At 38.0% G+C, this 16073-nt stretch overlaps 1 protein-coding gene across 10 annotated transcripts in view; it reads left to right on the top strand.

Moving 5' to 3' along the window:
- The window catches only part of THSD7B (thrombospondin type 1 domain containing 7B), a 960849-nt gene that overhangs the window by 542505 nt on the left and 402271 nt on the right, over positions 1-16073 (top strand). For all 10 annotated transcript variants that reach the window (XR_014830551.1, XR_014830550.1, XR_014830553.1 and 7 more), the window contains 2 exons: positions 5309-5438; positions 9865-9968. Coding sequence is in view for 6 of the 10 variants with exons in the window: in XM_085001332.1 (XP_084857458.1) it covers positions 5309-5438; positions 9865-9968 (234 nt within the window). In the remaining 4 variants the exon portion in view is untranslated. The remainder of the gene's footprint in view (positions 1-5308; positions 5439-9864; positions 9969-16073) is intronic.

Raw genomic sequence — 16073 nt, 5'->3', positions numbered from 1 at the left:
GTGGACCTGCTTTACTTGCACTATCTCATTGACTTCTCAGAGCAATCATATAAAATAGAAACTTGTACTTGGCCTGTTTTACAGCTAAGAAAGCTAAGCCCTAGCAGAATTAAATAAATTGTATGAAATCTAATAGGACCTAGAGTTTTAACTCAACCCCAGGAAGTATTTAATATGTGATTGTTTACATGTTGTGGACCTTAAAATATCATTTGTGCCATCTTTCTGCTTCATGATGGATTGATTAGGGAGGAATGATCCATAGAATTTTGGTTTTGTTTGTTTCATGGTGAACTGGACCAATAAGTGGGGAGGATGAAAGAGAGTGCCAGTTGGGAACCAAGATCTACAAGGCAATAATTCTGGAAGGATATTAGTGCCTTTCAGCAGAATAGGTTGCTGAAATCTATTAGACCTCTTAGTCACTGAGGCATTTCAGAAACAAGGGAAAGCCAGAGAGCTCACTTTGTATCAACCAGCCATCAGAGTTCTGCAGATTGGTGTTGGAATAACTTCCATGCCTTGCTGACACCCATCCATCATGCATCTACTTTGCATATGTGGTTGCTTCCAGGACCTCTGCCCTCCTGCGTCCATCTGCAACCCCGCCTCCCTGTCAGTCTCTGCTTATGTTCACCATGCTGTACCTGCTTTTCCCTACTCACATTTCAAATCAACTGGAAATTTAAGGGGTCAATTATTTACTTCCAGTTATTGATTAAAGAACCCTGGTATCAAGGCTCAACACCCATGACTCTTCAATTCAGTGTAACATGTCCTAGTTTACCTCGTCATGAGTCACCCAGAGGCAGTCTTTATGTGCTAATTTCTTCCATCTTTGCCATCATCTTTCTGGGAAAGACTGGGATGGACCTTCACAGAGAATTTATAAATATCCCTCAGTGTCTATTGACCAGTCATATATTTCCAACATGAAATGTGGCTCTTGATCTTTCAGTTGCCATCTTTTCTAAATGTAACTTCTTTTGACTAATTAATAAGCTAAGTTTAATTATGCCCGATGACTTATTAATGATAAAAGATACATATATTAAAATGGACTTCAGACTAGTGCTTTATTAGCAATAATCATGCTTGAGCAGTTATTTATGCTTGCAAACAGGCCCTTTAATTTATTGTTATTTTTCATAGGCCTAATGAGGCTGAAAGTATCACTCAAAAAGCCCTACAAGCATTGCTTTCATTGACATTGGAAACCTTCTGCCAACAGGGTACTATTGCAAAATTGATTAGAAAGGAAGAGGTAACCCTTCAGAGTAACAAAAAAAACCTATCATATGATATCCTCCCTAGATTGCGCTCTTATCTTCATCTTACTAGAAAGTCTCTTTTATGGAAAACCTATGGGTTTTGATGTCTATTGAGTTGCCGTTTTAATTCTAGCTTGGTGATTTTTCTGGAAATTATTTGCCTCTTACAACTTGCATTTTCTTATCTGCAAAATGGGTGTAGTATTAATAACAATAGAAATAATACCAACCTCATAAAGAATTACAATAATAAAATAACATATGCAAAATGCCCAGAAGTAGATCTGACATAAAGTGATAATTCCTGAAAATTTTACATACATGTGTAATCCCAGTGGGTTCCACTGTCTGCCTCTCTGTATGACTTCCCGGAAATCATCTTTTTGTGTACTCATGGAAAGGGAAGTTTTTTTGGACAACACTCTGTGAAAGCTTCCACTTGGCCTTTTGCTCACCTCCTCTTGTCTGGCTTCAAACCATTATGTTGAGTGTTGTCAGAGACATCCACCTCTTTTGTTGCTTATTATCTTTCAGCTTTCTGGAATTATTATCCTACACTAATATACAACTGCTATCCTCCTGAGGGCTTTAAGATACAGGTGGGTTGAGCAGACTATCAGCTGCCTCATCCCAAGTGTGTCTGCTGGTTGCCCCTGAGTTTCCCATGATACAAGCTAAATCACATGTGTCCTGCATAACCAACTCTGCTGTAGGTTTGGTCATAATTTGAGGCACTTTGCATCACAGAGAGGGGGAAAATCCTTTAAAACCAAATGCTACATATTGCCATTCCAATGTTCAAGGGAAAAAAACATATACACTTCTACTTAGAAAGAGACACTCCTAAGAGATGTATCACAGACCCCGAAGGCAGTTCCTTCCATTCTCTCTTGTTGCTCCCTCTGCAAAGACATAGAAGTATTTCTTAATTTTTGTCCAGTGCCAATCAGTTTTCTCACTGGAAAAACTTGACCTCAATTCTAAAAGTTTGTTTTGCCCATAGAATCCATTCTTTTCAACCTTCACGTGAATATCTGTAGGGCATGATAATCAATGCAACTATTTTTTTCTGAAACTTAGAGTTTTTTGACCTCAAATTAAACCATTAAGCAGAATACCTCTATGTGTGAGTGTGCACGGTGTGTATGGTGTGTGTGTATGGTATGTGTGAGTGTGCACTCTGTATGTTGTGTGTGGTGTGTGTGTGGCATATGCGTGCCCTTTGAAAGGAGAGGCATTGAGCTGTGTTCCACCTCAATATGGGGTAAAGTCAACCCTTTCATTCTTCCTATTATCTTTAATCTTTATTTCTGGTCTCCTAAGATAACACTTGGACAGAACATGTATACACACATACTCCCATATTCATGTTCATATCCTAAGAATAAATAATAATTATTAGAATAACTGCACTGTAATTGGAAATGCGAGTAGGGGAGGAGACTTTTTCCTAAAGGCACAATTATTTATCCAGATTGTCCCCACTCAAATGAAGATAGCTTTTATATTATTATGCAGAACTGTTTTAATTTTACTTTTTGTTTTCCTTTTTAACCTTTTTCTATACTCCTCACTGGACCTTAAATGCATTTTAAAAGGGACCAATTATACTATTCCTCTCTCAACTAGCACTCTCCTTTGAATTTATAAGCATGTCCTGGAAAGAAAGAAATAGCTTACTCAAATGGGATAACTGGAGAAAAATTAATGGAAGAACTGTTTACAAGAAGTGGATAAATATAATATAAACTAATAGGACCTCACTAGTGACAGTTGGGAGCTTGAAAGTTGATATAGGTAGAAGCAGTTAGAATAACTTAGAGAAAGTAGCTGCAGGAGAGCACTGCTCCATAGGAACTGTGGCTTTTTGGACCAAGGGAACCAACTTAGAGTTGATTTAGAGGATAAAGTTTGGTGGAATATATATCCTGATATATCTCTCTGTGTCTGTCTGTCTTGCTCTCTCTGTATATGTCTCTATCTCTCTCACAATCTTTCTCCTCTTTCAATTTCTTTTCTTTTTATGTGTCCCAAACCACCTTTGGCCAAAGCCAACCAGAAGCCAATGGACAAAACAGCCACTGATACATACCCTCTATGGTCAGATCTCTGGGTGCAAAGCAGGTTAAAGAATTGGAAAGAAGAGGATACAGATGGAAAAGATCCCATCCCTCTCATAAACTCATAGTTCAAAATCATGAAATGTACAAGTGTGTTGGTCTACCCTTCTCATAATCTCATTAAAACGGTAGAAATGAATTTTAAAAGCCCAGATTCCTCATCAAAAACAAAAGGGGAGAGCCATCAATGGACAATAAATCTAAACTCCTTTATGAAAGATTCAGTATACAAAGACTGAAGAGCAGAGAAACTGACCACACAGCACATGAAGCCAGGACCTAACCTAGCAGGAAGTAGGAGGCAATAGAAGAAGCTTGTCTACCCAGGGTGACTCTTTAGAATATTTCTGGCTGATCTGATGGAGAATGGGAGTGAGAAGTGGGATGGAAAAAAATGCAGGTTATTTAAAGTCTTTAACCGGGAGAGGCATGGAAATAGTGATAAAATAAAACATGGAAAGATAGTACAAAGTAAATACTCATCAATGATAGCAGAAAGTCAATAGATGATGCCTACAGTAACTAAAACAAGAAGTGTGTGAAAAGAATATATTATTTATAGATTTGGAGGTAACCATAGAAGAACTAAATACAGAAAGAGTTCAAAATATTCTGGGAGGAGGAGGAAAGGGAATGGACCTGGGTCATAGGTCCACTGCTTCTCAATAGAAGTCTTTTTGCACTAGTGATTTTTTAGAAATCACGTGACTATATAATTTTAATAAAATCTACTTTTTTCCCTTTTGTGTTGCTCCACTTAGTTTACTTGCTTTCTAGAAATATTCTTCCTTATACTGTTAAAACAGTATATTATCTGTTTCGGAACTAAAAATTAATTCAATTTTCTTCTAAACTTCCCCATCTCTCCATTTTGTTTTTGAATTTTATATAAGTACGGTTGATTTACAATGTTGTGTTAATTTCTTTTATACATCAAAGTGATTCATATATATATATGTATGTATATAAGAATATATATATATTATTATTCATATATAACCATAATGGAAAAGAATATTAAAAAAGACTATATATATGTATAACAGAATCACTTTGCTGTACAGAAGAAACTAACACAGCATTGCAAATCAACTGTACTTCAATAAAATAATTTTTAAGGAAGAATTTGTATCTGCATATCAAGTTCAGTATCTTACATATGGTAATTGAAATAGTTGCTAAGCACCATCATTGACTTTGGTTGTTGTTGATTCAGAGGCACATAAAGATTATAAAATAAATGCTGCCAAACATGAAAGTGAACACAGCTATCTTTTCATTGAGATGCCTGTTCCCATGTCGACTGCTCAACAAAGTCTCCATGGAGACAATTTTTTTCTCTGTCATAATTTTAGCGCCTGTTCTCGAATTTCCAATTTTACACCTGTTATCTCAGGTTATGATGAATGAGAAATCTAATAAACTATTAGCCGTAAAGAAATATGTTACTGATGTATCAATTTTAGTAAGAGTGGTTGCATATTAAAAAGTATGCTGAAGAAGGAAGTTCCCCACCTGAGGGAGAGAATTGCTAATAGTCAAACTTTCAGCCCCTGAGCTGTTGTTTTGAGATCAGAGAGTGTTTCTGGAGCCTCACAGATTATGCCCTGGAACTTTTATGCCATAGGTAATATAAATTCTGATTAATTTAAAATACATTAAGACAATAGGAAATAGTCATTGCATCTAAGAACACATAGCTTGAAATCACAATTATTAAGTGTAATGTGTCTTTCTCACAGAAGAAAAAATAATTAATCCCTGGTTTTTGCTTATTTTTCTCATTTCCCAGGTAGTCTTTCCAGAGGCTCTTACTTCTCTATCTATCTTCTTTCTTCAGCTGTTCCCTAACCCTGGACTTTTCTCTGCATTCACATAAAAGGGCCTGCCTATAATTTTATTTTTCCTTTACTTCAGGAAACGCCACCATAAAACAGTCTCGATACAGGATTATCATCCAAGAAGCAGCCAATGGAGGCCAAGAGTGTCCAGATACCTTATTCGAAGAGCGAGAGTGTGAAGATGTGTCACTGTGCCCCACGTATCGGTAACTAGTTAACTTTTCAAATGATCATTAGACCTTAGTGTAAGTCATGACTTATTTTCTTTCTGGTAATACATGGTTGTTATATGAGATACTCATAGTGAGAAATACAAAGGGGTAGCACTGTTTATCTTCAGATACCTCACTGTTTTCCCCTCTTATCTAGAATGTGTTTTGAGAGAGTAAAGAATATGAAAGTCTAATTATCAGGGAAAAAGAAATAACAATGTTTTTATTGTAATTGAGCTGTTGGAGTTCCGCCACCTAGGCAATCAATCAGAATCTGGATCCAAAGAGATTCAAGATGAAGTCCATACCTGGAAACACACACACGTGCACACACACATACACACACACACACACACGCACACACACACCTTACCTCATTCTATCGTTCTTATCCTAAAGCCTCTAATCAAGAACTAAGAAGAGATTTCTACTTCTTTGATAATTGTTTCTTTTAGTTCAAAAATGGTTTTGGTTCTCAGTTTTTGTTATATACACATTATAAGAAATCTTCTTAGAGAAAAAGTTTAATGCATGGGTATTTTTTTGTTTGTAGAAAATTAAAATGAGCATCTTTTTACCTATAGGTGCCCTTTTGGCAAGTTGGTGATTATTATTTATAAAAGCAATACCTGAGTTTTTCATGTGTAATCATGAACTTCCATTAAGTTTTTATATGTGTGATGAGGACTCTTGTAATTTACTCTCTTTACCAACATGCAGCTAAACTTCCATTTCTTTTTAACATTGGATTGAATCACTGCTTTAAAGTACTGCTAGATTCAATTTGGTTACTATTATTATTGGGTTTTGTGAAAAAAAGCCCATGGACTTAAAAATCATGTTTTAAGTGTGTTTGTTATCAGCACACTTAAAAATACCGTTAGTAAAAATGTCTAGTGTTTCTCCTAGTTATTTGAGATACTGCATCCGAAAGCTATGGAATTCAAGAGCAAATTTATTCAAGAAAAATATTTTGGTTTTCTTTTTTTTTTAAGAAGACCTCCCATGAGCTGAAGTTTAGAATGCCATTGAAGAAGCCCAAATCATGACCAATTTTATCACCCTTTGCTGCCATTGTTTCTGTCTGATGAACAGTCTGAGGAGGGTGCGAATAAACACTGGAATGAGCCCAGGCTGCTAGTTTTCCCTTATCAACGCCAGGACCATTGTAGGAACCCTATCAATATCCATCCTTTTGTGCCGCATATAAATATTGAAACTTCTGGGACCAGTGAGGAGGTTCTCAGGGAAAGTGGCCAACTGAAAAAAATTAGGCAAATCAAATATTATTAGATATTTTATTATTCCCATGCTATTATAATCAGAGAAAACCCTAGAAACTTTTAGTAGGCTCATCCTTTCTATTGTCCACTCTCTTTACTCTCCTGTTGTACTTTAATTTAACCACTCATGTTTGAACTAGTTTCCTCAGCAGCCTCATGCCATTTTCCCCAGAAATCAGTTCCACTGTCTGTGGATTGTATGATTGTATCATTTCTCCCAGAGCATCGCTTAACATGTGTCCAAGTTATCAGCATGACTTTCTGCCCCTTAGTTAACACGTCCTTGAGTTTTGAGCAATACGGTTCCAATTTAGGTTCTGCTTTCCCCTCATTGGTGTGTTAGGGAGGCAAATTAATGTATACCTTGATCATTTTACACTGATTCTTCTTCTTTTACTTTGTTAAGCTGAGACATACATGCGTTTACCAAATTAAAATAGAATCAAAATATCTAGAGAAGTTTTTCTGTGAATTTGAGTATTTCTCAACCTGTTACGTTAGTAAATGTTGAGGAGGATGAAGTTTCCTCCTCTATGCTTCTTGAGTTCTTTTGGCTGGACTAATAATAAATATAACTCCAGACAGAGTAGTAGGAGAAAAAGTAACACATTTTAACACATGTGCATGGAGGTCCCATAGAAATCAGACCTAAGAAGTAAGATAAAGTAGGCAGCTTTTATACTTTTAAGAAAGAGAAAAAATAAATGTGTGAATGAATATACATAGGACAAAGAAGCATAGATTTTGGATGCTCAATCCTTGAAGAATCTAAACAGAGTTTGAGCTTGGGGTAGTGAGTTGAAGTAACAAGTTTTGCTTATAGCCCCAAATTCCCTATTTTTGACCTTAAAAGGCATCCTTCTACCTCCAGATGCAGGGAGAAAGAATCTTTCACAGGAGAGATTTACTTCCTGCTTTCAGGAAAACAGAAAGGACAGAAAGCATTGTTGAACCTTGACCTCTGTTCACTAGTGCCAAATGGAATCACAAAGATAGACTTTTGGGCGAAGGAGAAAAAAAAAAAAAACTTTATTGTTTTGCCAGACAAAGGACACCACAGTAGGCTAATGCCTTAAAGACTGTGTTCCCCTTTGGGAGAGAGTAGGAAGCGGTTTTATAGTTTGGGAGTGAAAAATAGGGCCACAGATATGGATTACGGTAGATGCATGCTTTCATTCTTCTTCAAAGGTGGTGTTTAGTGGTCCTCTGCTGCTTCTAATGGTCCTTCTTTCTGGAATGAAGAATCCTTCAATATAAGCAAAAGGGAAGACAGCATGGGCGATGTATAGATTGTATAGAACTGATGTATAGAATTGGCAATGGGTGTTGCCAAGAGTCTGTGGCTGAGTATCTAGGGTTTTAGGATTGACAGCTGGCCGGCCTGCCTTGATGTCTATAATCTCAGTCATGTCACTTAACCTCTCTGAGCCCAGGCTTATCATTCTGAAACCATGAGTCTACAAGAGTCCTGAACTTTTCTTCCTTTTCTTTAGCACACTAAATTAGATTGAATTTTTTGGTCTCATTTTGGTCTAGAAAACCTTGTTGTGAACTTGAGGGATCTGAAGGAATGACATGGCCTAGTTGAAAAGCTGAATGAAACCCCCTTACCATTTCAGTTTCTGTGTTTTAGAAATGTACTTATGAGTCTATGGGTCTATAAAGTACATTTATAACTACTTAAAATTAATGGGAAATTTCTTCAAATGCGGCACGTTTCTCCATCTAGCTGTTTACTGATTTCTTCCCAATTCTTCAGTTATTCCCATATGGAAGCCATTTGAATGAAGTCAATTCTATATTTCTTTCACTTGTATATTTTAATGTTGTTTGCTTGATTCTGCAAAATAGTCTGTATCTATCCCTTAAGACAATTGCTTCCTCAGTTATCTTCAGTTGTCCAAGAAACCTGAGACTCACTTAATCTAGGTGAAGGAGAGGTGGTGGTGAGAGTAATGGGTGGCTGTGTTCATTGACCTCCATGCACTGTATTAAACTATGTTCACATAAATAAGAGGTTCTTATAAAGTGACTTTTCCTGAGCAGAAGAAGTCTGCTCCATGTTCTAGTACACATTAATTTTTCTTTTACTGAGACTTCTTTTTTTGTGGTTAAAAAACACAAAGCCTAAAATTTACCATCTCAACCATTTTTAAGTGTACAGTGCAGTAGTTTTAATTGCATGCACATAGATCTGCAACAGCTCTCTAGACTTTCTTCATCTTGCAAAACTGGTCAAGGATATTTTTACTTCATGTTTCTGTTTCATTATTTGAAGTAGTGTCTCTAATCACCGATATTGACTCATGTGACAAAATGTAAAACTATACTCAGGCAAGAAGCAGAACCTGTGGTTACATTTAGGGTTTGGGTTTGTTAGAATGTTCTGAAGACACAGGTTTAAGGGTCCAAGTCATAGTCTGATCTGTGGGTCATAAAAATAGAGTTTTGTTGACCTTAATAAAATATTGGGAAACCAGAAGGCTTCCTTAGAGTCTTTTTCCTCTGTGGAGTAGAAATATTTGTACTTCCTCAGAGACAGATCCATTTCTCTCCCCTGAGATGAACTATCACATAAGACCAGTCCCCATTGTCCCCACCTCCCTTTTATTCTGCAACCTATTGAGACATTAGAGATACCCCAAAGTGCTAGGATATACCTGGTAAAAAATTTGGAGCCAGAAGATCAAGTGTGGAGGTTGGCATCCAAAATTTTCAGATGTTCAAACCCTGATTCTCTAACCCTCCAGTGAGAAGTAGGGACTTTCTCTCTTTTATTTTCTTTTATTGTTTTTATTTAAACAGTTTTAGGTTCATAAAGAGCTAAACCTTCTTTATTTGTTCTATACTCTGATGCTTTTTATGGCCACTTTGCTCTATGAACTAAAGATTATGTGCAAAATGTCCACATTTAAAAAGAAAAGTAATTACTGCATTAAACATGGTTCTGGGCAGAGGTATTATTGCCAGCCCTAGGGTGTGCCAAAACCCCTTTTTAGGACATTGTCTTCAAGTCCATTCTTATTGAATAACTATCTTTATGCTTTTGGATTTCAAATTCATTAATTTCCAGTATTTTTTTTTTTTGTATATTTGCCATGGTGGCATTTCTAGTCTGATGTTTGTTGTCATCACAGGTGGAAGGCACAGAAATGGAGCCCCTGTATCTTGGTGCCTGAGTCGGTCAGGCAGGAAACAATGGTTACTGGTGAAGCCTGTGGAAAGGGGGTACAGACAAGAGGTAAGGGGATTTTAAAACAGTTTTTTTTCTATTCAAATGTAATTCAAAACTTTTTGCTTTTGTCAGCCATTGCGTATTTTTATATTTGAATAATTTGGGATATTATTGAATTGATGGTTTATTAGTCTTTCAGTTTAAGCTTGGCTTTAGTTAATACAGATAATGGAACATCTTTTAACCATAACTATCTAGTGCACCTAAAGACTAATGCAGTGTAAGCAAATATCTTTCTGAGACACTAGCATACCCCAGTGCTGATGGTCCCAGTGTGTGTTGAATATTAGTCAAGGAATGAAGGATCTGTCAAGATTGGACCCAGGAGTATACATAGTGTACATTTAAAGTGCTCATTAACTATTTACTGAATGAATTAACTAATTATAATAATCATGATTTAAACCTGATGGTTATGTACATACTTGCTATATGTTTTATATGTAATATACATTGAAAGGAACTATTAAAATGTCCAGAAGACATTGTGAATAGGCTTCTGACCTCAGCCCTGATGTGCCTTTTTTCATCAGTGTCTAGAAGGTATATAATATTGAAATCTCTGAAAAGCAGTCAGAAGCTCATCAACTGCTCACTTCTCCAATTTATTCATAATCCAAGTGCCAGTGATAGGACGTATGCTAAGAAGTGCTTTATTCTTAAAATCTGACCACTCTGTCACTGAAGGGATGTATGTGGAAAAATCAGACCTTGTAGGACCAACTGCATATCACTGGTCTCAGAATTAAACTAAAATGCATTTTTAGAGCTCTTTCTCTTCCTGTTGTGAACCTTATTGTATTAGGTAGGATCAGTCATCCCAGCCACCATAGTAACCCCCTTCTTTGTTGATTCAGAGGCATAAGAAGCCCAATCTGGGCAAGTGACAGTTATAACTTCCAGATTAATGGAATCTTTGTGTGTTTTTAGAGGAATCTCTTTGAAAATAAGACCTATAGGGTAGCAGAGCATAAGATTGCAGAGGAATAGGAAGCAAAGATTTTACTAGTTGATCACTAGGGGTAATAATGTGTTGTGCTATTCCCATTCCTAATCCTTGATCACTCAACCTATGAATCTCAGCCATGGGAGAGAAAAAAAAAAAAACAAAACACCACATTTTAGATGCTTCTGGAAAAATTTCCCCAGGCTTGCTAGGTAGTGACATTTAACTGGTATTGTAAATGAGTCTTGAAAAGAACTTTTCACCATTATATCCAGCCAACTTTTTCAGAATAATGGAGAACATGGTAAGACCAGTGAATTCAGTGAGCATGGGCCTTTTACCACACCTCTCTTCCTGTTAAGTGAGTTCATTGATCAGAAACAATGTTGTGTGGAATCCCAGGATGATGGAAAGGCCCTGTGTAAGTCCATGGGTGGTAGTGTCAACTGAAAAAAAAAATGCATAATGTGAGAATGGTGAGTTAAGGGATTTTGGTGGCAAAATGAAGACTATAGTCTGGGAGACAGCTTTTCAGATAGCTCTGAGGAATTGCTCTGAAGAGGCAGAAGGGGAGGTAAGTATTATATATTACTTTAGTGAAAGGGATACATGAAGTCAAGCACAGATTTTGTCAGAGGCTTGCTTCTAGTCATGAGAAGGTCGCTGCTAGTCATGAGAAGGTCACTGCTAGTCGCAAGGAGCAGATGTTTCCAGTAACAATTTTAGTGCTTTTCTAGATATAAGAAGGTGAAAGAATTTGGGCTCAAAAAATCTGCTCCTGAAAACATCTAACTATTTGAAAGCCTCTTCTGCCAGTCTTTCCTAGGGCACAGAGTGTCTCATTCCTAATCTCCCTAAACTCCTTTCAGGGTATTTTGAAGGTCAGTGACTGCAATGGCTAGTGACTTCATCCTTGTAGAGGAAGATGGCAATACATCCTTTTAGAGGTATTTGGCTATAGGTAGTTTGGCAGAAATACTGCATGCAGGAAAGGAATCTGTATATTTGAGTCAGTACCCATTCTGGTAAGAAATAAAAAAATAACACTGCACCTTCTATGATGGAAGTTGTCCAATGTAATCAACCTGTCACCATGTAGCTGACTGATCACTTTGGGGAATGATCCTGTACTGGGGACTCAGCATTGACTGCTTCTCCTGGAAGATTGGGCTCTCAGATATAGCTAGACCCAGGTTGCCCCTGGTGAATGAGACCCCATAGTGCTGAGCCTATGCATGACCTTCATTCTTACCACCATGGCCACTTTGTGCATGAGCTCATTGGGCAATGGCAGGTGTAGCTGAGGACAGAGGCTGACAGAGGTATCCACAGCATGGGTCATCCTATTCACTTGTTAAAATCTGCCTCAATTGAGGTCACTCTTTGAGGAGTATTCACATGAGACACAACTATGTTCACATTTTTTCCCATTCAGAGAAGTCTATCCACATTCCACTTCCCTAAAGTTCCTTGTCACCAGTTTTCCAATCATGTTCCTTCTAAGTCCCTGACCACCCAGCAAAATCATTGACTACAGCCTGTGGATTATATTATATATAATTACACATCTGAATATTTATCCTTCCAAGCAAGGTGAACAACCATGTCTATTGCTTGAAGGTCTAGCTCCTAGGAAGAATTCCCTTCACCTCTGTCTTTCAGGTATGTGGCAGAAGGGATTCTAATGTTACAGCAGTCCATTTGGAGATTGTGCCCACATATCAGGCAGAACCATCCCTAAACCAGGCCCAAGTCTTCTCTTCTTCTGTCAACTGATGGTGGAAAACTCCCCATGAGGACATATGTGTGGGATGGGACGCAGAAGACCATTTAGCAGGAATGGGGACCATGGGCATTTTGGCCACTTCTTCATAGCCCTTAGTGCCTTCAAGGCCTGCTTGTGTTTGATCACATGTATCCCATTTCCATTTGATGATGGCATGCTGTAGTGCATGCCCTATCTGTGGTTTGGTGTGTCAGATAATATCCAGTAATATCCAGTTTGTGATAGGCATCTCAGGTTGCATGGTAACTCTAGTGGCCCATGGTTGAGCATTCAGCCTCTACTAAGGCCTGATAGCCGGTCAAAATCTGTTTCTCAAATGGAAAGAATCTATTTGCGGAGAATGACAGGGATTTGCTCTACAATCCTAGGGACCTAAACTGCAATCAACCTATAGGAACCTGCCAAAAGCTCCAAGCATCATCCCTGTCTGTCACTAACACTTCAAGCACCATTAGATCTGCTAGGTCCTGTGGTGCAAGTGACAGAGAAGTTTGTACAGCAGCCTGGGCCTGCTCCAGAGCCTTTTCTTTACTGGGTCCCATTCAAACCTAGCAGCTTTTCAGATCCCCTGGCAAATGGGTTGGAGTCACACTCCAATAAGGAATAAGTTTCCCCCCAAATCCAAAGAGTCCTGTTAGATGCTCTGTCCATGTCTTTGTTGTAGGAGGGGCCAAATATAATAGGGCTTATTTCTAGTAGAAGGGTTATCTCAACCTGCCTCACACTACTGGACCTTTAGACATTTCACTGGAGTGGAAGGTCCCTGAATTTCCACAATTTATTTCCCAAACTCTGACATAAACATGCCTTACTGGTGAGTCTAGTGTAGTTGTTTCTTCGTGCTCACTAGTTTCATTCAGCATAATGTTACCAATGTAATGGGCCAGTGTGATATCTTGTTGAAGGAAAAGTGACCAAGATCCTTGGAAACTAATACCTAAAATAGGGATGGAAAGTGGCATAGACCCCAGAGATAGGACAGTGAGGGTGTACTGCTGGCCTGTACAGATGAAAGACTGTTTCTGGGAATCTTTATTTTCTCCACATACATTAGTTTATTAGCTTGAGCATATAAATTTTAGGGGTCACAATTCAGGCCATCATTGTTACACCTTTGAAAATGATGTCTCTGTCAATACATCTGCAGATATAAATCTGATTTGCAAGACAGTTTGATTTAGGACTATTAGGAAGCTACAAAGTGACTTTGGAAATCATGGGAAGAGACCACTTCCTGAAAACATTTTGCTTCCATATACCAGAAGATTATTATAATAATATAATTATGTGATTACAAGACTTGTGCTTGCTTTCTGCTTTTTCTGCTGGAAAGTTGTTATAAAATATCTAGATCAGCAATATCTCCAAGAACGAAGTATTTTAAAAATGGCACCTTGTGTACAATTTAACTCTATATGGTGACTGGGACTTTGAAGCTCTATGATGCTAGAGTATCATTATGGTTGCTTTTCATTGCAAAGCCACTTAGTGATGTTTCTCCTAAATTATGTAGAGTCTTCTCTTATAATGGTAACTTATTTTATCTGTTTTAGAAGTATTTTATTTATTTATTTAGTTTTGCTTTTTAAGGCCATTCCCACAGCATATGGAAGTTCCCAAGCTACGGGCTGAATTGGAGCCGCAGCTGTCGGTCTATGCCACAGCCAGAGCAATGAGACATCTGAACCTCGTCTATGACCTACACCACAGCTCATGCCAACCATAAGGATCATGCCAGATCCTTAAGCCACTGAGCAAGGTCAGGGACCAACCTGTATCCTCATGGATATTAGTCAAGTTCTTAACCTGCTAAGCCACTATGGGAACTCCAGTATTGGAGGTATTTTAAATGAGTTCTGGAAGCCTGATAGTCCTTTAAACTAGGCATGACATCTCCTTGAGTTTTCCCCAAATTAGACTCCACCATTAGAGAACTCCTAGTGTTTAGTTATTGGGAAATTTGTACTTTTAAGGCAGTAGAATGGGTTTCCAACTTTAAGATAGTGGAGCAAAGACATTTCTACTCTCATCTTTTCTCTAAAATTACTTCAAAACCAGCAAAGAAAGCACGAAAGTAACACAAAAGTAATCTTCAATGAGATCCCCTTTATAAAATTGTTCCAAAGGACAAGGAGCACAATAAACTCAACTTCAAGTAAATTAGGAGCCATCTGTAACCCCAATCATAATATAGGTTGTAGGAAGTAGATGGAGATAGAGGTAAAGTAATTTGCACAATAGGATTATACTTAAATGTTGGCAGGGTCGAAGGTGTGGAAACTGAAGAGAAACAAAGTGATCTGGTCCAGACAACTCTGGCAAGGCACTACCTTCTATGGAAGGAAGTGTTCAAAGTGATGTGTGTGTGTGTGTGTGTGTGTGTGTGTGTGTGTGTGTATAAGGGGTGAGAGAGAAAGCAGGGGTTTCTGAGAGTCTAAAGAGCAGTGAGCACTCTCCATACCCAGCCTTTCACCCTGAACAGCCAGGCTTCTACCTCTTCCTATTCTTATAGGAGCCTGGAGGTTGGCTCTCTTCAGGTATAGAAAAGAGAGGTCATGGACTTAAGACCACAGGCAGAGAAGGGTGGAGATAAGGGGCTACACTGAAGTCAGGGGGATCAAAGGCAGTCGAATAAGGAACGAGGAGACCCTCAGTACCTTCCTTCCCTTTCTTAGCATGCTAGCCAGGTAGCTTTTACCCTCTTCTGTCCCATGGAAGCCCAAGCAATCTGAAAACATTTTCCATTTAAATTTCTCTTGAGGATATTTTAAATCACAAAAGGAACATGAATCCAGGCCCGAAAGTCATGAAAATGCCAGCTTATGGTTGTAAGTTCTCACTGGAGATTTTGGTTTCCCTCAGCACCCAGTGTTAAATTGTAGACATGCAAATGGCCTTGCCAAGATGTGTTGTTGCCGAGTCTATTTCCACTTCATCCTTACACCAAAGCCTGTGGTTATCATTTCTGATATGGGGGTCTTTCACAAAATTCTCCATAGCAAGTCTTGCAGCCATGATAGTGGAAACTTGGGTCTCCAGAATTTAATAAAAACCCTCAAAGTAAAAGTTTTCTTTCTTGCTTACCTTGCATCCCAAGCTTTTACTTGGTTTAGTGTTTTATGAGTTCCTTTCCTCTGGGTCAGCCCAGTAACCCACTTATTTCATACATTTTTTTTCTTTTTTACTAAAAAGATCTTTTTCAGCCACTAACTTCCCCCAAACAGGATTGTTCCTCATTTTATCTCATTGGGTTTATATCATTGACCTGGTTAATTGATTCACAGTAAGAATACATGTACATAATACTTTTTCTAATCAGGAAAGAAGAAATATTAAAGAATATAGAAGGGCAGATTGAATCATGGGTGTCACTAAATGC

This window comes from Sus scrofa, chromosome 15 (assembly GCF_054392235.1).
Source record: "Sus scrofa isolate SSC_HxYL_T2T_F1_AM1 chromosome 15, Sscrofa_HxYL_maternal_Yorkshire_Landrace_v2.0, whole genome shotgun sequence".
Classification (NCBI taxonomy): Eukaryota; Metazoa; Chordata; class Mammalia; order Artiodactyla; family Suidae; genus Sus; species Sus scrofa.
The sequence above is the reverse complement of the archived record's forward strand: the minus strand, read 5'-3'. Positions and strand labels throughout refer to the sequence as shown.